General features: G+C 44.2%; 1 protein-coding gene across 1 annotated transcript in view; it reads right to left on the bottom strand.

Moving 5' to 3' along the window:
- Positions 1-23,153, bottom strand: part of TBC1D5 (TBC1 domain family member 5) — a 119,606-nt gene that overhangs the window by 6,146 nt on the left and 90,307 nt on the right. The window contains exons 17-19 of the mRNA XM_050179592.3: positions 10,897-11,073; positions 5,297-10,188; positions 4,242-5,174 (exon numbers count right to left, since the gene is read on the bottom strand). Of these exons, the coding sequence (XP_050035549.1) occupies positions 9,877-10,188; positions 10,897-11,073 (489 nt within the window). The 3' untranslated portion in view covers positions 4,242-5,174; positions 5,297-9,876. The remainder of the gene's footprint in view (positions 1-4,241; positions 5,175-5,296; positions 10,189-10,896; positions 11,074-23,153) is intronic.

The raw sequence follows: 23,153 nt of genomic DNA, 5'->3' as shown, positions 1-23,153 counted from the left end.
TCTTGAACATCTATGCTGAATCCCCAGCTGTGACGTACTATCCAATGCTAGAAAATTCATTAGGCCTTCAGAGTTTTTCAACAAGTACGGATCCTGTACTTCTAAGGAATTCAACATTTTCTGCAGGAACCCGGAGACTAGAACCTGCCAACACCCTCGCTCGGACCCAATTGGCCTAAAAGGAATTCCTTGCTTGTGCGTCTTTGCCGTAAGAAATATCTCCAATTTCATTCCTTTTGAGTTCTTTACATGTGACGCAAGCTTTTCTTGGTCACATTTTTTCAATAGCTCCACCGCCTTCTTTTTTACGCTTTCTACATTTATATCACATTTCCTAAAGCACTTATTCACCACTAGGAAAGCCTTTTCTAAATAACAATCATTCGGTACAACAACCAGAAAGCCTTGTCTGCTTGAACCACACGAAGATCGTTCTCAACCAAATAGTTAGCAGTCCTATCAACATTAGGCCTGGATCTATCGCTTACCGAAGCCTTGGCCACTACGTCCACACATTCCACCACACATCATTCTTTTTCTTTCTCTGGTACACTCCTGGCAATGTCCCTTGTAAGTGCTAACCTGTCGACGATGCCGATCCTTGGCTCCACGCAGAATTTTGGCCCCAACTTGAGTACCTCTTGATGCCTTTCTTCCACCATTGCGCCCCCTAGTAATAGAAGGCGTCCATCTGGCACTTCCCTTTTCTTCTTCTTCGGCAATTTTCGACGAACATCGTTCCATATAGCCTCAGTCACATTCTTTGCCTGTCTGCACCAGTCCCGAAAAGCGTTCACATTGAAACGACCGTCGGAAGCAGACGAACAGTCCACCTTTAGACATTCTTTGAAATACCTGTCTCCGGCTCTCTGATCTCAAGATCTTGATTACTCTTCTCCCGTGTCCTGCAGACGGGGCAACCATCCAGTCACCAGCAACACCTCATGAGGGCATTCTCCAAATTTCAGGAACCAGCTTAACACCTGTGCTCTGCACTCACAGACCGCAATAATAGGTACCAGAACTGTTGGGTTGTTTAAGCCATAGTTTGGACAAGTAGAAAGAGGGCCGGAAGAACTAGAAATGAACTGAAGCATAACTGCGAGTTGGCATAGTTGGAACAGATTCATTATTTAAAAACTTTTTGTGCGCAAACAGACAGGGACAAAGAAGAGGAGCAACACAAGGACGAGCACTTTCTAACAATTGGTTTTATTTTCGAAGAACTTCCTGCCTAAATACCCACAGATCTGCGCGATCTGCGCGAAATTGTGGAAGCGCACTGGATTGATAAACAAAAGGAAAAATGCATCAGCCATCCTTCTGTTTCATTGCTGGATAAAGAAAATTCGCTGTTGTCATCACATCTATAAAGTATTTTCATCGTAAGTGCTTGTTACCTGCGTTTTGATGTTCTTATGTTGACCGGGTGGCCTTGGTCCACGGCATTTTATCTCAAGAGTTATATGCGCTATAGGCGTGCTCTGTTTGACTAGATCGCGCAGATCTGTGGATATTTAAGCAGGAAGTTCTTCGAAAATAAAACCAGTTGTTAGAAAGCGCTCGTCCTTGTGTTGCTCCCCTTCTTTGTCCCTGTCTGTTTGCGCACAAAAAGTTTTTAAATAATGAATCTGTTCCAACTAGGCCGACTCGTAGTTATACTTTGGCAATTTGCATTTTTATTGGAAATTTTGATTAGTCAGACAGATATTAAATATATTCGCAAGAACTGGGGCAATTATGTCTGCGACATATTTCACAGGTTTTATTTGAATTTCATCAATATCTCTACTGCTGCTGTTTAAATTTGTGATTATTGAAATCACTTCATGTACTGTGACTGGCTGCAGAAATAAAGATTTATCATTCCTCATGTTCACATAATGCATCTGGGGAACTACCCGATGTACTCACATTTGTAAAGAAAGCATTGAAAGCAACAGCCAGATCCGTCCCATGCAAATCATTACCCTTAATGGTAAGTTTTGATATGCAGCTACGACGACTACCACGATGTAGTAGTGCATTTAATTTGTCCCAAAGCAGTTCGCTCGGCGCATTCTTGACATCCATGAAAGAGAAGTACTCTTTACGTACAATGCGCAGTTCCTTGGTTAGCTCGTTTCGATATTGTTTGAAAATGGTCAAGTCATCAGGATTACGAGTGTTGAGAAATTGTTTGTAGAGCCTATCTTTTGTCCTCATTTGTTGATAGAGTTCGCGTGTTACCCATGGTTTCCGAATTTTTCTATTTCTTTGGCATCTTTTAACAGGAAAGTAAACTTGGTAAAAATCTTTAAAGATATCTAAAAATGCATTGTAGGCATTGTCTGCATCGTCTGAATTGAGAACCGTGCACCAGTCTACTTGAAGCAGCTAATTTCTAAACGCGTTAAAAGCTGTGTCAGTTATTGGCTGGTGAAAGCTTTCAGCAGGTGAATGTTTAGGAATGCCGGCATCATTTTGGAAAACAAAAAAAACAGGAAAATGGTCACTAACAGAGCATGATAAGGTACCATCTTTTATCTCTAACAACGAAAAAATTGTTATAGATATATCCAATACTGACTGGCATTCAGTTGTTATTCTTGTTGGTTCATTAATACCATTATCAAACCCATTTGACAGTAGAATGTTCTTAAAATTTGTACTAACAGGAGGATTCTCATATCAATGTTGTAATCACCTGTGGCAACCAAAATGCACCTGCTCTGTACAACAAACGAAAGAAATCTTTCATAAAATTCAAGAAATGTTTGGATATGCCCACTCGGCAGTCGATAACAGACAGAATATAATACTTTATCTACACATAAAGATAACACTTCGTAATCGGGCGTCACAATACTGAAAGCATCTACTAGTTCACAATTCATTTGTTCTAAAGTTAGAAGTGCAACACCACCTCCACATCCGCAAGGTTGATTGAGATAATGTGTATTATAACCATCCATCCTGAAGACGTCACTCTCATTTTTGCTCCATGTTTCACTGAGCATGATAACTGAGAAATTGAAAGAAAATTGAATAAAGAATTCTTTAAGAAGAAATGCTTTATTCCAAACAGATCTGGCGTTTAGATGCACACATTTCAGTGCATGAGATCTAATTTTAGATACTATGCTTTTCAAGTCATCTGGCAAGTAGAAATCGTGGTCATTCATCCCTGCATTTATTTGGTCAAGAATAGCACTGGCTGGGCATATCATCTGGGCTGAAGGCAGTCAAGGTGCTCACGGCATCGAACGCGAATTGTGTTGGCCCCATCAGACATTCGCAATAGAACCTTTCCATGCACATACCAAACATATTTAAACCCAGCTTCTTTGGCCCAGTTTTTTGTTGCTTGTAGCAGGTCTCTGCTGTGGCGGGTCAAGTTTTCCTGAATGAAAATGAGCGGATGGCTATCTTTTAGTTTGCTCTTCTTGTTCAACCACGATTCCCTGATCGCCAGCCTTGTGAAACGCACGATTATTCCAGGTATTTTATCTTTCTGTGCGGGCACAGCCTGTGTACCGAGGCAATGTGGTGCTCAACCAAACGAGGCATTTCCAGCTGGTCTGCAACTTCATTTATAACTTTGTGCAAGTTTTCACCTTGCACGAAAACCCCATGAATTTCAAAATTCGGCTGCCTATTTCGAAATTCCAGCTCATTCACTTCTCGCCGAAGCTGAGCCTGAACTGATCAGCTCCCATCTTCCTTTTTCTCTAGATCCTGCACCTGCTTTCCAAGTACTTTAATTTCATTTTCTTGCACACGGATTGTATTTCTCAGTTCTTCAAAAATGACAGACATGTGTGTCACAGACTGTTCCATAGCTTCCACTCGAGCTATGAGGGAGGTAGGCTTTCTAGCTTTAGATTAATAGATTCAAGGATAGCTTTTATTTCCATGTCTGTCTTGTTTTCCCCAGCGCAGCTAACACTTGATACCAAGCTACGGAAATTTTGGCATTGCCATGTTTCCTTTGCAGCGTCAGACTTCCCCTTGTATGACCTCTCTGATATTCCTGCACACTTTCCAAAATGATATTCGTGCACGCACTCGAAACAAGTTACATGCCCTTCATTTTCATGAAATGCCTCATCACAAGTGGAGCAGACATGAGACATTCTTTTTGGCACAGCAAAAAGAAAAAAAAACCCACATGAATTGAGCAATAAGGTAAGATATACAAGTCTTTGGCAGCGACAGCAGCACAAGCACCATTACACTAGAGAATAGAGGAACAAACTAACCTGCACAATTGTAATAGCAAGGTAAGCGATGCTCACTGGATGATGTTGCCACTGCCAAATAACTGCCTCTCCAGGTACTCTTGATTTATCTGCAGTCGATTCCTTAGTCAGGTGCGCAGACGCAGTCAGTGCTAGGTGATTCCGTGTGCAGCTAGGCAGCAGTTCAACACAGCCCTCGGAAGTCCTGTGCAGCACGACGGTTCCAGTAGTAGGAAAAGCCAGCAGTCCGATGGCTCCTTCACCGAGCAGCGTTTGACGATCCGGGATAGAGTGCAAGTCGCTGTATCTGCACAATTGTAATAGCAAGGTAAGCAATGCTTGCTGGATGCTGCCGCTGCTGCCAAATGACCGCCCCTCCAGGTTCTCGTGATTTATCCGCAGTCGATTCCTTAGTCTGGTGCGAGACGCAGTCGGTGCTAGGTGTTTCTGTGCGCAGCTGATTGCGGAGGTGATTGCGTACACAGCCAGGCACCAGTTCGACACAGCCCTCGGAGCGCTGTGCAGCACGACGGTTCCAGTGGTAAGAAAGGCCAGCAACACGCAACATCCGATGGCTCCTTCACCGGGCAGCGCTTGACGATCCGGGACAGAGTGCAAGTCGCTGTACTTATCTGCACAATTGTAATAGCAAGGTAAGCGATGCTTGCTGGATGCTGCCGCTGCTGCCAAATGACCACCCCTCCAGGTGCTCGTGATTTATCCGCAGTCGGTTCCTTAGTCAGGTGCGCAGACGCAGCCGATGCTAGGCTATTCTGTGCGCAGCTGATTGCGGAGGTGACTGTGCCCGCAGCTAGGCACCAGTTCGACACAGCCCTCGGAGTGCTGTGCAGCATGACGGTTCCAGCGGTAAGAAAGGCCAGCAACCCGCAATGGCCGATGGCTCCTTCACCGGGCAGCGCTTGACGATCCGGGATAGAGTGCAAGTCGCTGTATCTGCGCAATTGTAACAGCAAGGTAAGCGATGCTCGCTGGATGCTGCCGCCGCTGCCAACATCTCCGCTTGCAAATTCAGATATCTCCGAACAATAACCAGCAAGAACAAATTCACTACGTACCGCACAAAAGGTTCACAGAAGGCGGATAATCGCCATGTTATTCCAAGCTCCTTTGTCCGCTCGACGCAATCCACAATATACCGCTCGGCCTCCCGCGCTGCAACCATCTTGTCAATCCTCAAACGGTTGAGGAGCCATGACTACGCCGTGATAAGAAAAAAATATTTTCCTGTGAAAAACATAGTCTTAATAGGGTTTCGAGAAGACGATAGATATAGTATTTTTGAACACGCTTTCTATGCGATTTTAAGAATAAGATATAATTTGACTGGTCCGAGGCGCCTTTGGGATGTCGAAAAAGGTCAGAAATTCATTTTATCCCACGTTGCCCTGCAATCGATGTTTTTAGCACTTTGTGTGCTACCTGGAAATGAGTTCCAGAAACCAAAGGCCAGAACAAGCAAGAAAGCCGTGGGTTGATGCAGGACTATTGAAAATGATCGAGATGAAAAATAAAATGTACCTCACTTCTGTTCAATCTAGAAATTTAGAGGCACTTTCTGAATTTAAAAAAACACAGAAGTAAATTGACCACTGAGTTAAGGTACGCGAGGTAAAGGCATTATGAACAACTGTTTGCGAAGATAAAAAATCACTCTAGGAGGGTGTGCAAAGAAGCAAAATACCTAACGTCAGAGAAAAAAACAGGCTTCCCCGCTATGCATACAAACCAGTGCAGGCATCTTGTCAGACTGAGAAGCAGCTACTAAGATGAACGAGTATTTTGTGACCACTGCAGAATAGAAAAATGATAACAACACAATGCCTTGTTCTACAATAAATTAATTCAGCCTTAAAAACTACGTAGTTTTAACCCGTGACATTAGAGGAAGCCACATAATTAATCTATCACATCAAGAATAGCGTAGCGGCTGGCTTCAATGAGGTTAACACCTTTAAAATATGTAGCTGATATTATAGGCCCAATCATGGCTTACATAATTAGTGTTTGAAACAGGTGCTTTTCCAGACCGCTTAAAAATAGTGAAAATACGTCCTGTTCTCAAAGGAGGTGATAAACGTCAACTAACTAACTACAGACCAATTTCCGTTCTTCCAGTTTTATCTAAAGTATTGAGAATGTAATAAATGCTCAGTTGTACAGGCTCTTTGCCAAGTACAATGTGATCAATGAGTACAATGTTTCCAGAAAAATAAATCTTGTGGAGCAGCCCATGTGACTATTATAAATGAATTAAGAACATTGAACATAGGCTCTACACATTGGGTTTGTTTATAGATTTTAGGAAGGCATTTGATTCAGTATGTCATGAAGTCCTCGTGCACAAACTTAGCAAGTACAGTGTATGTGGAGTGGTTCTTAAGATAATGAAAGACTAACAACCTACCATCAATACATTAGCATAAGTAACCATGCATTGGCTTATGCAACTATAAACAGAGGAGTAGTGCAGGAGTAAATACTTGGGCCTCTGTTGTTCATAATTCATGTAAACAATCTTTGTGACATCAAATGTTCTCCCAAGCTAATAATGTATGCAGTTGACACTCAAAATTTTTTAGCGGTACATCCATTCAAGAACTTCAGCACCAGGTCAATAATTACCTAAATAGGCTGGCGGGTTGGCATAGTTCAATAAACTGCAACTAAATGTTAGTGAAACGAAATACATAACATTTGCTCCAATCAATAAGCTATGTAAACACAAAAACACATTTCTTGTAATGACTAGAGGTGCAATATTGTGTCATGTTCATTGGCCTGTTTGCCGAACTGAAATAGGAGAAAGAATTTTTTTTCAGGCTATGTAGCCTCTGCTCCCACTCCTGTAAGCATGTGGGACAAATAAACTTCGTAGTTCAAAAGACGTCCCTGATGTCTACCACGCTTGGAAATACCAGGACATAAAACTGTACTTGAACAAAGTTGATTTAATAAAATTATGGGGTTTAACGTGCCAAAACCACTTTCTGATTATGAGGCACGCCGTAGTGGAAGACTCCGGAAATTCCGACCACCTGGGGTTCTTTAACGTGCACCTAAATCTAAGTACACGGGTGTTTTCGCATTTCGCCCCCATCAAAATGCGGCCGCCGTGGCCGGGATTCGATCCCGCGACCTCCTGCTCAGCAACTCAACACCATAGCCACTGAGCAACCACGGCGGGTAAAGTTGATTTAATGTGAGTGATCTTTTTTATGCACAGTACTTGGGTAGTATCGAAGCTTTGTTACAGTGGTGGTCAATGTTCCATCACCAAGGACAAAGATGGAACATAGGCAAGAGAGCGCTTGCCTTTATCCTTGTAGTACCCTTGGTCACTGGTGCTGCGGGCCTATTCGACGTGTTTAAGTTAACAGTCCAACATCCACAAGCCATGTAGAAGATAGCACTGGATGCTAGGCTTCTATAGTGCATTTCATGTTCTACAACTCTGGAAAGTACAGAACACAGTTCCTATTGATGTCTAGAGTATTGCAAAAAAGAAAGTTCTGGAGAATTCCCAATAGTTAGCATGATGACTGGTCTGTTAACACATGTGGCTTCATAACTTTTGTCTAAGGATGCACTGCCATCAACACATTCTACAGGAGACAGCAGCTGCAAAGCTGTTTTCACACAACCTGGGCATTTACTCTGCATTGCGGTGGCCACAAGACGAAGCGCAGAGAATAAATTCTGGTTTCACCTCAAGACAGGGAGAAGATTCAGCACTCTTTTGTGCCTGTTATCACAGGCTTCTGTGGGCCGTGGTGTGGATGCATTAATTCTTGCAGATATGCACACACTATAAGTAGGTAGCAAGCCCAAAGGGCTGAAGGGACATTTCTTTATTATTTGAAGTTGTATTTTACATCACCCAACAAATTCATTAGTTAGCACTCAATGCCATAAGTTTGCTGACTCTTTGATAGTACTACATGTGAAGCTAAAGTGCCATTGCAGGAACAGCTAGCGTAAAGCAGACCTTGCGGAAACTGTTTGCTATGTGCAGCTCAAAGCTTGAGTAAGTGGAATAGTTCACAGTATTCTCTTGCATGAACAGAAGGCCAATGCATGTGGATAACTACTCAATAAAACAAACCAGAAGAAATGCAAGTGCTCCTTGCTGTCAACCACACTCATTATTATTATGAGGCAAGTAACAGGAGCACATACAGTTGTCCAAGTTTTCTTAGGACAACTCCACATAACAAAGACTGACTGTGCAATGCTAAAGGTAAAGTTATGTCACAGCTGTGCCTCTGGCTATTAAATAAGCTCTTTAAGTTGTTTTTTTTAGGTTCAAACCTACACTATGCTCTTAACTCATTAGCACATGTACCAATATGAAAGGGAACACCAGATTTACATATAATGCCTGTAGTTTTCCTCATTCTTGCACTGAATCAGAAAAATGCCATCAGGCATACTTGTTATCATGAGAACTATATTGTAGGCAGCAGAAGGGCAAACATAGATGACAGCTGAAATTGTTATTAGACGACAAATTGAGTGTTCCCTTTCCCATTTGTCCACAGGGGCAGCTTTCAGCAATTAGCAAGTAGTCAAAAACAGCTATCCGGGTTGTTTTGCAACTATGAAAGTTGGAAGCAATGTACTGAAACAGCTTTTTGTTCTTTTCCTCTTCTTCAGTATGTTTTGTTGCAAGACATTGATTCACGTCCAACCTACAGATCTCCCGAAGGACTGAGCCCAGCAAGAGCAGGTTGTCCCATCAGGCACCCTCTACCTTCACTGAGAATAATTTGCTTGCTACTATGTTCCCAGTCTAGTTATCCACGATGTAAGCACTAGTGACACAATTCAATTATGACAGCTTTTCTTTACAGCAGCACCACTTGTCTGCTTAGCCACATCCAACAAGTAGAAGTGTTGCACATAACAGGCACAGTAAGGTTGGACAATCCTGAATTGGTGTACATGCCTACTTATGCACTCTACCTACAGTCTCTATACATAAAGCATTAAAAACAATGTCCAGATTGCAACTTCAATGATCACAACCCAAGTGCACAGGGGGAGCAAGGTTGAACAAAATCAAGCACTCCAGAAGGGCCAGTCAGCATTCACACAGAGTGAACCTCTCTTTGTCAAGGCATGCTTTAGATTTTATGTGCTAGTTCAATGGGCCTGATGTGATGACAGCATGTGACATTTGCTTTATGCAACATAAGCCTACAAAGGAAAAGAAAGGAAGACAAAAATAACAGACGAAAATAAAGGAAAAGCAGAGCTGGTGTCACATCTTTCTAAGTATTACAGCGTTTTTCTTTCAGATTGCTACCATCCAAGCAATGCCACACTGCTATGACCATATTAGCCCCAAGACACTAATAGGGTAAGGATGAAAATGCTACCTAGAGAAGGATGCATCCATTTATGAAGATGTCAGCCTACCTTTCTACGCTACTGTACACTTACAGTTCTCAGCCATACATCTCAAGTCTGAGCACAACAGAAGCGCTGAGAGAAGCAGATCCCCCCAACCTATCAAGGCAAAAGCAGCACAGCAAATCATCACAGTTGCAAGCTCTATGCTACTTTCTGTCTTCATTCGACGTCATATACAAGTCCACAATGGTACATTGTCTGGCACAGACCACTCAAAACAAAATCAGCTCAGTGATGAGGCTGCCATCCCATCCCCGAGTGCAGTTGCAGGCTTCTGATTGTGCACAAGGGCCTTGAAGAGCTTCCTTTTGGCCTCCAGGGCATGATGGCTGTCACCTTCCCTTGCTTTCTCCTGGCTGTCCCAAGAGATGAGCGAGTCTCCATCAGTGTCCAGTAGGCTGGGCTGCTGCTGCTGTTCTAGCTGTTCGTCACTTGACAACAAAGTCCAACCTTCAGTCACATATTCCCCCTGAGCATCATCGTCCTCCTTTCCTACATCGATGCACTCGACTGCACCTTTGAGGGTATCGCGCACCTGGAAGAAAAGCAACACCCAGCGCAGGTCAAAGTCTAGCATGCAGTACCCTTCTTCCCTGTCCATGTGCAGCCACTGCATTCTCATTCGGCAGCTATGGTGTTGGGCTGCTAAGCACGAGGTTGTGGGATCGAATCCCAGCCACGGTGGCCACATTTCGACAGGGGTGAAATGCGAAAACAGTCGTGTACTTAGATTTAGGTGCACATTAAAAAATCCCAGGTGGTTGAAATTATTGTAGACCCCCACTATGGCATGCCTCATAACCATATTGCGGTTTTGGCATGTAAAACATCATTTAGTATACTAATTTTCTTTTAGCTGGTGTATGGGCGTGTCAAACTGCTGAATTGAAGAGAGTGGCATTTCATGGACAACGCCGTGACAACATGAAAGGTCACAAATTGCAATTTTTGCAACCGCCATCCCAGATGTATAATCCTGCTCACCCATGTCTGGCAGCATTTGTATAACTTCTTCTGTATTTTTCTTTCATTTTCTTTCATCAGTGCTCTTTTGTAAAAGTATTTACTTATGTTTATTTGTGTATTTTCCTTTCATCAGTGCTCTTTAAAAGTTTTCACTTGTGTTTACCGCTATATACTCCAATGTATTTTCTGTACCTTTTCTTAACCCACTCCTGCTATAGTGCAAATTGCACTGCAGTATGTATAAATAAATAAATAATAAATAAGATGTATTTCCCACCCTTTTTAGACGAGCGATGGCCAGCATGACTTCATCTTCTCTTTGCAGTTGTTGTGACAGCATCGACTCCTGAAGCAGCGCCAGGTGATCACTCATCTGGCGACAGCATGAATCCATCACCTGCTGCATGTCGAAAACCTGCTTGCGCAATTGCTGGATTTCCTCAGTTGGTGTTTTCTGCAAGTTCAGGGAAGAACATAGTAAGGTCGTGTATGTAGTGACAGAGCAATGCAAAATGAAGAATGACTACATTAGAAGTGCAGTCATCGTGAATGACAAGGTTATCATGTGGTGAAAAATATATGTGAAGAAGACGACGACACCGATTGGCTAAATGAAGTGGAAGTGGACTAGTGATGCGTGAAGCATATGAAGCACGAGAGAGGAGGAAGAAAAAGGAGGCGAAGGCAGATGAGCAGGCACTGCTGACACGGGCATGGACTGGTACAGATGCATTGCCAGCTGTGCTCTGGTGACATTTTCGGCATTCATTGGGGACCCAGACATGACAGGGGACGTCTGAGAGTCGGCCGGCGACACCTCCAGCTCCTGAGCCCCAGCTATGGTGCCATGGCAGTGCTTCATGACCTTGGCCCAGCCCTATGAAGCCGTCACTTGCTACCGTCCAATGCCACAGAGGCAATCGCCTGGCCATGTCAGCGGCACAATGCCCAAATGGTCAAGACAGCGTCCTGTGCCATGAGGGTCTCTGAGAGAACCACAACCCCGTCGCTCGCAACAGAGGTCAATGCCTACGCCACGTCGGAACCACACAGGCCGACGTCTTATGCCACACTGAGCCGACATCCACCATTACTGACGACATTCAGAACATTCTATTCCTATGGACTACTGGTTGCTTGGCTAATCAAACTAGGAACAGTATGTGGCTAATATCTAGTTTGATTTTCATGCATATTGCCAGTTTCGGGAAGTTTTCGTGAGTGAATATAAAGTTTCTGGTATGTGGGTTTACTTTGCTGTTTTTGGGGAGCTGAAATTCTTGACAGCCATCTAGTGTACATTGCAGCTAAGGCTTAAGGGAGATGAGAACTGTGCATGCAAAAGAATGACCAAGGTCAGCCTTGAATAAAGAGAAAGCAACACTGGCCTTGTTTGCGAAAACACGTTAAGAAAGACCTCGATAAGGTGAGAAAGAAATGATTAGTGGCAGGGCAGATAAGAAAACATGTCAATACAAGCCAAATCACATAACCACTGTCATCGCAATGTTTACTGGCCTAGTTTACAGCAGCACGGAGGCCTCTATTAGAAATTTCTGTAAACTAAGTCCATCTGGTCCCTGCAAATTTCCTTTTCTCGCTCTGCTGTCCTTCTGAAAAATTGGTTCACAGGTGTATTTGGCATTTTTGCCCCCAGAATATATAATTTTAGTCATATGCAAACAAAAATTTACTCCACTATAACTGATGTTGTGTCAGATGAAACAAGCCCGGACCTTCGCTTTTTAAGGCCCTGCTCCGCCGTGAGTACAACGAGTGGCTGGCGGCAGAAGACCGCGAAATTACGCCAACCGGACCTGTCAAAAGAGCCTCCCTGCGGCTGCGTGTGGTTGGGTGCATTCGGTGTGGGCTGCTGTTCCACAAGATGTCGTGGTGCGGTCGTTTGCCAAATGTGAAATTTCGCTGGACGACGACGCGCTGTAGGACCACAGCAACGATGACGATGGCAGCACTAGTGAAGAGGAGTAGTCCAGTGACCATGTGGGCTACTAATAAATTTTCGTTATCGAATGTGCCCTCGGGTATGCTCCTATCTTTTTTTTTTCCTGTCACGCAATATGAGGGGGTCGACTTACATTCGAGTCGATTTACAATCGTGTAAATACGGTACTACGGTTTCCGGGTGGTCGGCATGCAATAGAAGGAGAGTAACACAAGTGAGCAAAATATGCGTTCATTACGAAGTTACTAGGGTAACTCACTGAAACAGTTCCAATGTGCTCAAGCCAGGCATTGCCCAGGGCGTCATCATGAGGCAGCCGATGTTGTGTTGTTTCGTTTTTCCAGTCAGTGCTCTTGCAGCCAAGCGCCACACACAAACGCCGTCTAGCCATTGCAAAACACTGTCGGACTCACTTCGTGCAGCTAATCAGACCGCTAAGCACGACTGTGTTGGAACGTGAGCAATTTGGCACTTGCGCTGTGAGCCATAGTTACCGATTCGAAAGTGCGCACAAGCAGGCAACACGACGAGGAAGGCAGCGTGTGCACCTGCTAGCAGACTAGCCGGAAGTGATAAATTCTTGTTCGACCAAGCATCTGCTCCTGGTGGCGTCACCAGATGCACCATGGTGACGTCATGACGAGTGCTGGGGATACCGGAAAGGCTCGGAGACATGCACGGAGAGGAGCACGGGATTCTTTTTTTTATTTCATGATGTGCCCAGGGCGTGTAGCGCTGCAGCGTTTGGCATCATTGATCGTGAAGGCATTCTGAACTTGATGCGTGTGTTTACTTGAAATGTTTAAAAAATATCGATGGCGGTTTAGGGGCCTTCTAAAACAGGAGGAAGATGAAGATAACATAGAGGTAATGAATGAAACTGTAATTAGGCTGATTTCAGAAGCAGCAACTGAAGTGGGAGAAAGTAAGGGATATTCGAAGTTATAGTGTGGGAAAGATTGAGGAAGCAGTAAAAAATCACCGCAGCATGAAATCAGTGAGAAGAAAAGTTGACATAGGACAAGGCTATAATATAGTAAAAGCAGCAGAATTATATACTGACCCAGAGCAGCCACGCTACCTTCATTGGAAGTAGTGATGAACAGGATACAAAGGCTCCTTCTATAGATTGCGATGAAGTTAGAAGGGCCTTGCAAGACATGTGCCGGAGAAAAGCGGCAGCAGAAGCTGGCATAACAGTCGATTTAATCAAAGATGGAGGAGATTAAGAGCCGCAAGCTTGAAAAGCTTGAGGCCCTTAATACCTGCCTCAGAACTTTAGGTGTAACAGAAAATAGGAAGAATGCCAACATTATACTAATCCATAAAAAGGGAGACGTCACAGAATAGAAGAATTACAGGCCCATTAGCGCGCTTTCAGTATTGTATAAAATGTTCACCAAGTTAAATTCCAACAGAATCAGTGCAAAACTTGGCTTCAATCAACCAAGAGAAAGGCTGGCTTCAGGAAGGGATGTTATGCAATGGATCACATCCATGTCATCAATCAGGTAAGCCAGAAATATGCGGTCATTATGTGGCTTCCATAGATTACGAAAAGACATTTGATTCAATAGAAATACCAGTAGTCATAGAAGCATTGTGTAATAAAAGAATACAGGAGGCATATGTGAACATGTTGGGAAATAAATACAAAGATTCTACACCTACCTTAGTTCTCCACAAGGAAAGTAAAAAATTACCTATCCAGAAAGGGGTCAGGCAAGGAGACACAATCTATGCAATGCTATTCATTCACTACATGCTTAAAATAACTATTCAAGCTATTAGACTGGGAAGACTTAGGAGTGAGAATCAATGGCAAATAAACAGTTATAATATAGCCTAAGCAACTATAGCGTACGCTATACGCTATGGTATAGCGTACACTAAGCAGCGCCCATTTGTTACAGCTTTAGTTGCCCTGCGATATCTTCGGATCTCAGAAGCCATATGCCGTCGTAGGGGCTATCTCCCGACTGGAGCAATAGGTGGCACTGCCATCTCGAATGTTTCTTTCGTTAGGCTTCGACTTGTTCAAAACGAGAAGTGATCTCGAAAACAACACAAGGTTATCTATAATACTCTGTCGTCGAAGCGGCCTGAGACTAAGTGAAAGCCGTTTACACAGTCATTTGCTATGAACGAAGTGAATTTTACAAAAGCAATGCCAAATTGAATTCGAAGCAGGCAACGGGGACCGCCGCCATGTTGACAGCGAACTAAGCAAACCACGCAAAGTTGCCAACGCTAATCTGAGAAATAGCATACATACGCTATACGCTATGGGTCGTTTAGCGTTCTGCGCATGCGCAATAACGACTTGCTATATCATAGCGTACGCTTAACTACAACTGTCTAGTATCTCGGCAAACTTTGGTTTCCAGATGACATTGTCCTGTTTAGCAACATTGGGGATGAATTACAACAAATTATTGAGGACCTTAACACAGAAAGTGTAAGAGTGGGGTTGAAGATTATATGCAGAAGACAGAGGTAATGTTCAATAGCCTGGCAAGGGAATAAGAATTCAGGATCGCCAGTCAGCCACTAGAGTCTGTACAGAAGTATGCTTATTTAAGTCAATTACTCAAAGGAGACCTTGATCATGAGAAGGAAATTTACAGAAGAATAAAAATGGGTTGGAGAGCATACGACAGGCATTAACAAATCCTGACTGGGAGCCTTACCACAATCATTGAAAAGAAAAGTGTACAATCATTGCAATCTGCCGGTGCTAACATATGGGGCAGGAACTTGCAAGTTAACAAAGAAGCTCGAGAACAAGTTAAGAGGAAACTTTCACTCGGGTGCTTCTATCTAAATACATGTAAAAGGAGAATTCATTTTTCTTGGCAACCACAGCACCCAATTTGACGAGATTTGTTGCATTTAAAAGAAAAACTGAAAATCTAGTGACTGTTAGTTTCCAATCTTTTATTTATATTGTCAATTTTTTATAAAATATTGGCAAACATTGAAAATTTTCAGCACACAAAACTATTAAGTTTACAACTCTTTAAGTCAGGGAGGAACTCTCCCTCTGTAGCACGGGCACAGCGCAAGGCTCTGTCATTTCCCCAATACTGTTTAATCTGGTTACGCTCAGATTAGCACAAGAACTACAAAAACTCGACGGCATTGAACACACCATATACGCCGATGACATTACAATCTGGGCTGCAAAGGGCAGTGACGGCCAAATCGAAACTGCCCTACAAGACGCCATTCACGTCGTAGGAAATTATCTTGAAGGCATGGGACTCCGCTGTTCCCCTGAAAAGTCGGAGCTTCTTTTATACCGCCCCACACTCCGTGGACGCACCCCGCGGGGCTCCACAAATAAACGCCAATACGAGGAACTAGAGCTCAACCTGAGGGATGGCAGACCTATACCCGTGGTTCCTAGCATCCGCGTTTTTGGTATGACCATAGAAGCCAACGGAGCTAACTCTACGGCTATCTCCAAGATCCTTCGGCAGACCGCTAATACATCCAGACTGCTGAAACGAGTTACCAACCGGCGAGGGGGTATGAAGGAAGAAAGCCTCATCTGCCTTGTCCAATCTTTCATCGTCTGTCACATTACTTACGTTGCGCCCTTTCTCAACTGGTACAAAGCTGAAAAGACTAAACTGGACATTATCATCAGAGGAGCCTATAAGCAGGCCTTAGGACTACCCAACCACACCAGCACGGAACTTCTACTACAATTAGGTATCCACAACACGCTAGACGAGTTAATCGAAGCCCAACGTCGATCCCAACTAGAGCGGCTTACCCTAACGGAAACGGGCCGCAGCATCCTAAACAAGCTTAATATCACCTACCACCGTCAACATGGAGACAAACACCCAATACCACGCGACATTCAGCAATGGATACACGCCGACCCTATTCCGAAAAACCTGCACCCAGACTACAACAAAGAACGCAGGAAGGCACGACCTACCTCCCTAATCAAAGCTTATGCCAACACCGCGTGCGTCACCTTCGTCGACGCAGCTGAGTACCAAGATGGACGGTGCTTTGCGGCGGTTACCACGGCAGGCGGCTTGCTCCGACATGCTGCCAGCATCGTTACCAAAAATGCCGAGACGGCCGAGGAAGTGGCCATCGCCCTGGCCACTCTTTACCCAGCCTGTCACACCATACTGAGCGATTCTCGCGCAGCAATCAACAACTACATCAAAGGTCGTATTTCTCAGCAATCACTTCGTATCTTACGACAAGCCCCGCATTCGCCTGAAAGTCAAATCACCCTCGTCTGGATCCCAGCACACGCCGGCGTTGTCCACCCGCACCTCACCAACCTCAACGAGGTTACACACTCCATAGCACGAGGACTAGTCAACCGTGCCAGAGACGGTGCTGGTGCACCCGCAGGACGCGACCGCCTTACAAGATACGACGACCTTGTGAAATCATTTTACCTCGCAAGAACCTTCCCCAACCCTCACCGCAAGTTAAACAGGGCACAGGCAACCACCCTACGCCTGTTACAGACGAATACATACCCCTCCCTCACACGCTATCACACTATATACCCCGACATCTACCCGAGCCAGACATGCAAGGTCTGTAAAACTGAATCAGCAACACTCCCCCACATGCTATGGGAGTGTAAACGTGAATACCCAGACCTTAATCCCGTGACCCTCTCGTCAAGATGGCACGCCGCCCTGCGCAGCTCCCATCTCGACGACCAACTCTGGGCGACCCAGCAGGCCTACGAAGCGACGAAGAGGCAAGACCTCGACGTCCCATCGTGGGAGGCCTAGGCCTAGCCGACTGAACTGCTGGTGCTCATTAAAGTTCACTCTCTCTCTCTCTAAGTCAGCAAGGAAAAATGATAACACAATTCAGTGAATTGCAACTGATAGTACATCTAAAGTGGACAAAATTTACATGTTACATATGAATCTAGAAAAATTCAGTAATATGGAAATACAGCTTTTGCAGAACCCTTGTACATAACGTAACAAATTCACGTAAGATATAAATTGACATATCGAATTGGCCTGCTTTGAATGATCTAATCGATGCCGTTTGGAGAACCGTGATATTTGTTTTTTATGAAGAGCTATTAATTTATAAACTTTGTGCTTCTACCTTTTTCAAACTTTAAAATTTTTGAAAATCTTTTTCACAATATTTAGGCCCTAAATCGAAATTCCGCTTCCAACAGTCACTAGAATTTAACTTTTTCTCTCAAGTGCAACAAATTTCATTAAGATCGGTCCAGGGGCTATAAAAAAAAGCGTTTTTGCCTTTTACACGAATTAGAATAGGCCGCGTCGCAGTTGGGCCCGAGCTACAGCTTCCTCTTAGGGACCGTGCAAAGAGTGATAAACGAAAAATTTTAGGCAAAATGTTAAGAGAGAGGAAGAGCGCGGTGTGGATCAGAGAGCAAATGGGGATAGCCAATATTTTAGTTGACATTAAAGGGCCCCTCGCCAGGCCGCATAGCAAATTTTGTTTATACACTGTAAGTCGTTACGTGCTCTCTAGGAAGCATTCTGCCGCAAATATTTTTCAAATTGGTTCATTAATAGCTGAGACAGCTATTTCAGTGCCGCAAACTCAAGATTTCAGGAGGTGAGCGTCACTGACAAGAGAGACAACTCTCTTCACTTGCCCCGTCTAGCCTCCGCAAACGAAATTCCTTCCTTGTGTTCTCTTATGCCTTGAATAATTCTCGGAATCACATGCCACTATGAGTGACGTCACATTACTGCCCTGTACGTAGGTGCATTTGTGTGATATGCGTCAACCCTCAGGCTGGGAGCACGGCACCCGCAAGGAGAAGGGCAAACGGCGTTCGGTATGAAATTTCAGCTCCTTGCATGGCGCATAGCGATGTAATACTTAGCAGACACGATCGTTAGTGTGCATTATGACATGACAAGCGCGGCGCATTGTACGTGTGGCACTTGTCAGCTCAATATGGCCAGACCTGGTGAGGGGTCCTTTAAGAGGAAAATTATCCGTAACCCACATACTGTGGGAATCATTGTAAGCAAAGCTGTCTGTGTTGTTTTCTTGACTGATGATAATTAGCGATGATGTTGACTGCGATTGTTTCATTTCTTCAGCTCTTAGTCCAACAAGAGAATGGTGAATTAACGTTAAATGTTACCTTGCGTGCACCACTGCTGTTTGTCTGCATAGTACACAGAACACACAGGGAGACATGTTTGCTTGATGAGTTGTTGTGCGCCATTGTTCATAATCATTGAGAGGGTTGAGCATTGTCATTGCCTCACATGGCACATTGCATTGTGGCAGAAGTGTTAAACTTTAATTTAACTATGGGGCTGTATATGCCAAAGCCACAATCGGATTACGAAGCAGACTCTGGATTAATTTTGACACCCTGGTGATCTTTAACACACATGTATATTTAAGCTCACGAGTTCTTTGTATTTCACTTCTTTTTAAATGTGGCTGCTGTGGTTGGGATTGAACCCCCTACCTAGAGCAATGCCACAGCCCCAAAGCTACGGTAGCGGGAACAGAAGTGTTGATTTGTAGTGTCACCTAGATCCGTAGTGTCGCCTAGATCCTACGGTTATTTAATCGGGCTTTGCGTATGCACGCCCAGTGTCAGTTGTCCGCTTGACAAATTTGCAGGGTGCTTATTTTTCAGAAACAGTGGAAACATACTGTACGGTACCTTCAGTTTGCCTGCAACTGCCGTCATGTCTATAGCCCTACCGTTTCCTTGCCTTCTCACGTCACCTTTTCCCTCTCCTGCCCCCCCCCCTATATTTTGCAGTTAATCGGCGATGTGCTAGTGTTTTCCAACCAAGGTCCTCTTTGACTAATGTAATACTGCTACGGAAGTTATAATTACCAGAAACAAATCTTGCAGCGCGGTTTTGGACGTGTTCAAGCTTTTCTATAAGTTTAGAGCTTTGAGGGTCCCATACCTGGCAAGCGTATTCGAGTACCACACAAACATTTATGTAAAGCAGTTCTTTTACTTTCTGGGGGGCTTTATAAAAATTACGTCTAACAAGATTTAGCATACGAGATGATATTAAGGTTAAGTATTCAATATGTCTGTTCAATGTTAAATTTTCTGAAAAATAGGCCCTGAGGTATTTATAGCGTTGGACCTTTTCAAGAAGTAGTCCGTCCAATTTATACACTGATCTCACAGGAAAGCATCTACAGGTGAATGACACAAGTTGACATTTAGCCCTGTTCAAAGACATGCCCCACTTAATGCACCAAGCATGGATTTCGTTTAGATCATTCTGCAAACTACTAACATCACAATCATTTTCTACATTCCTGTGTATGGCACAATCATCAGCTTATAACCTCACTTTGCATTCTAGATTGTGGACAATGTCATTTATAAAGACTAAAAATAACAGAGGCCCCAAAGCAGACCCTTGGGGAACGCCAGAGGTTACGGTGACAGGTGTTGATTTAGTGCCGTTTATTAAAACATGCTGTGTTTGCCCAGACAAGTAATTTCTAATCCAATCTACTACTGCAGGGTGTATACCGAGACAAGATAATTTATGTAAAAGCAATGCATGAGAAACGGTGTCAAAAGCTTTCTGGAAATCCAAGAATATGCAGTCTACCTGAAATCCAAGGTCTAAAGAATTAAATTAAATTATGGGGTTTTACGTGCCAAAACCACTTTCTGATTATGAGGCACCACTTTCTGATTATGAGGCATGCCGTAGTGGAGGACTCCGGAAATTTCGACCACCTGGGGTTCTTTAACGTGCACCTAAATCTAAGTACACGGGTGTTTTCGCATTTCGCCCCCATCGAAATGCGGCCGCCGTGGCCGGGATTCGATCCCGCGACCTCGTGCTCAGCAGCCTAACACCTAAAGAGTAAAAAAGATCATGGGAGAACTCTACCAGTTGAGTCGTACATGACAGGCCAGGCCTGAATCCATGTTGAACATTCGAAAAGAAATTATTGCTTTGAAAGTATTTCATCACAGCACTGTATATAATGTGTTCTATTGTTTTGCAACATACACATGTTAGAGAAATAGGCCTGTAGTTTTCTAGTACACTTTTGGGACCGTTTTTATGAATAGCAACGACGTGGGCTACCTTCCACCCTGCAGGTAATGAAATGGTATTTAATGATTTATTAAGCAGAGCTACTAAAAATGCGCAATTTCTTGTGAGCAGGATTTTAATACCTGTGTCAGAATGCCATCAGGACCGCCAGCCGATTTGTTGTTCAGATTGGAAATAAGCTTGAGAACACGTTATATGTGACAGTAACCATAGGCATATTCTCGTAGACTATTTCTTGTATTTCAGGCAGTTCACCAGTGTACATCTCAGAAAAAAACACTTTCAAGATAGGAATTCAGACAGCAAGCCTTCTCATAATCATCATGCACCGTTTTCTCGCCAACTGATAAACTAGGGACAGTGGTGCCCACTTTACCATTTACTTTAACAAATTTCCAAAATTCTTCAGGATTATCCCTCAACTTTGCGTCAAGCGATGAAATATAAGTTTGTTTATTTACCTTTATTTCTTGCTTAATTTTGTAGTTCACGAGACGCATTTCATGGAAAAGAGACTGATTGCGAGTCTTTAAATACGAAGCATACAGGCGGCGTTCTTTGTTAATCAGCGAGCAAATTTTCTTATCTACCCAAGGTTTATCTTTCCGGCACCTAGTTGAAAAAGTTTGGAAGGTGTGTATTGTTCAATTAAAGCCTTTACTTTATCTCTAAAAAGAATCCAAGTTTCATCTATGTCCACTGACTGGCTGACCTCATAAAATATAGGGAAGAAATTTGAAAGCTCTCGTGATAAAGACCTGTAATCCCCATGGTCGTAAAAAAAAAACCTTTCTAGGATATTTATGGGCTGGTCTAACTAAAGCGGCACTAGACGTGGCAACAACGCAATCGTGATCACTGATACCAGGGATGACAGCTACATTTTGGATCAACGACTCAGAGCTGACAAAAACCCAATCCATAGTGCTGGCAGAAAAATGATCTCGTCGCGTGCATTCGGAGACGAATTGGGTTAGGTCATTAGTTGTAATAAACTCTGAAAAGGCAAGAGATAGGGCAGTCGAGTCTGTGAACACAGGTTTGCCATTTTCCCAGTCAACAGCTGGCGTGTTAAAGTCACCCCCAAGTATATAGGTACTCAGTATTTACGGTACCGTATAGTGCGGAATATAGGTCGAGGTTTTTTCCAAAACATATTACTAAAAGTTCACCCCTCCACTTACATACTGGCCCTTGGCGCAACATGAATAGTCGTCTGGCAATATGTAGGAGCGCAGACCTTTCGGCATCTGCATCGTTATCGCCTCCATGGTGACCGACGCGGCCCAAAGTTAACACGGCTTATGCAGTTGGACCGACGCCATCTTCCCTTTTTGTGCAGCAATCGTTCCTGGCGTTGCTAATTTCCCGACAACCCGCAAAATGAGTACAAGTACTCGACGTCAGTTCACCCCGGCGTTTAATAAGAAAGTTATCGAATATGCTGAAATGCATGGGAACATGTTTGCCTAGCGACAATTTGGTGTCTCGGAAAAAAGTGTCCGGTACTGGCGAACGCAGAAAGTCAAGCTGTCTGCCTGTAACGCGCGGAAGACGTCCTTTCGCGGACGTCGCACGATGCACTCGGAGCTCGAAGACAAGGTGGCGGATTTCATCCACGAGCATCGTGTCAGATCTTTGCCAGTGAAAGCAGAACTCATCCGCATCAAAGCTATTGAGATCGCCCGAGAGTCCGGACTGCCCAAGGAACAATTCAAGGGCTCCATTTATTGGGTTCGTCGCTTCATGCGACGCAAGGGATTCGCACTTCGACGGCGCACATCAATCTGCCAGAAGCTGCCAGAGGCATACGAGGACAAGCTGGTCGAATTCTAGTGCTATGTTATCCGTCTCCGGCAGCAGCATGGCTACATGTTGGGACAGATCGGCCATGCGGATGAAACGCCGGTGTGGTTCGACATGCTGTTGCCCACCACAGTGTGCGAACGCGGCGCAAAAGAAGTCAAGTTTCTTTCTATGGGGAACAAGCATTCGCGCTTCACGGTGATGCTCACGTGTACTGCAGAAGGCAGAAAGCTGCCCCCATACATAATATTCAAGAAGAAGACGCTGCCAAAAGAGGCTTTCCCGCGGGATGTTGTCGTTCGCGTGAATGAAAAGGGCTATATGGACGAGGCCCTCATGCTCAATTGGATTAAGACTGTCCAGAATCAGCGACTCGGAGCACTTCTGTGGTGTCCGAGCATGCTCGTCTTGGATGCCTTTGGCGGGCACTTAAGCGCAGGTGTGAAGCAGGCACTCCGTGACGGGAGGACGGAACTCGCCGTCATTCCGGGAGGCATGACGTCAACACTTCAGCCACCGGACGTCGTGCTCAACAAGCCCTTTCAAGACCGTGTCCGTGAACAATATAATCAGTGGATGGCCGGCGACAACCCGACGACCCCAACCGGCCAGCTGTGTGTGTGTGTGTGCGCGTGTGTGTATGTAAGCAGTCCCGGGGAGAGGCGACGTGTTTACAATGACTGGATGAACGTCAAAAGCGTGGCA

Source organism: Dermacentor andersoni, chromosome 5 (assembly GCF_023375885.2).
Source record: "Dermacentor andersoni chromosome 5, qqDerAnde1_hic_scaffold, whole genome shotgun sequence".
NCBI classification, from domain to species: domain Eukaryota; kingdom Metazoa; phylum Arthropoda; class Arachnida; order Ixodida; family Ixodidae; genus Dermacentor; species Dermacentor andersoni.
The sequence above is the reverse complement of the archived record's forward strand: the minus strand, read 5'-3'. Positions and strand labels throughout refer to the sequence as shown.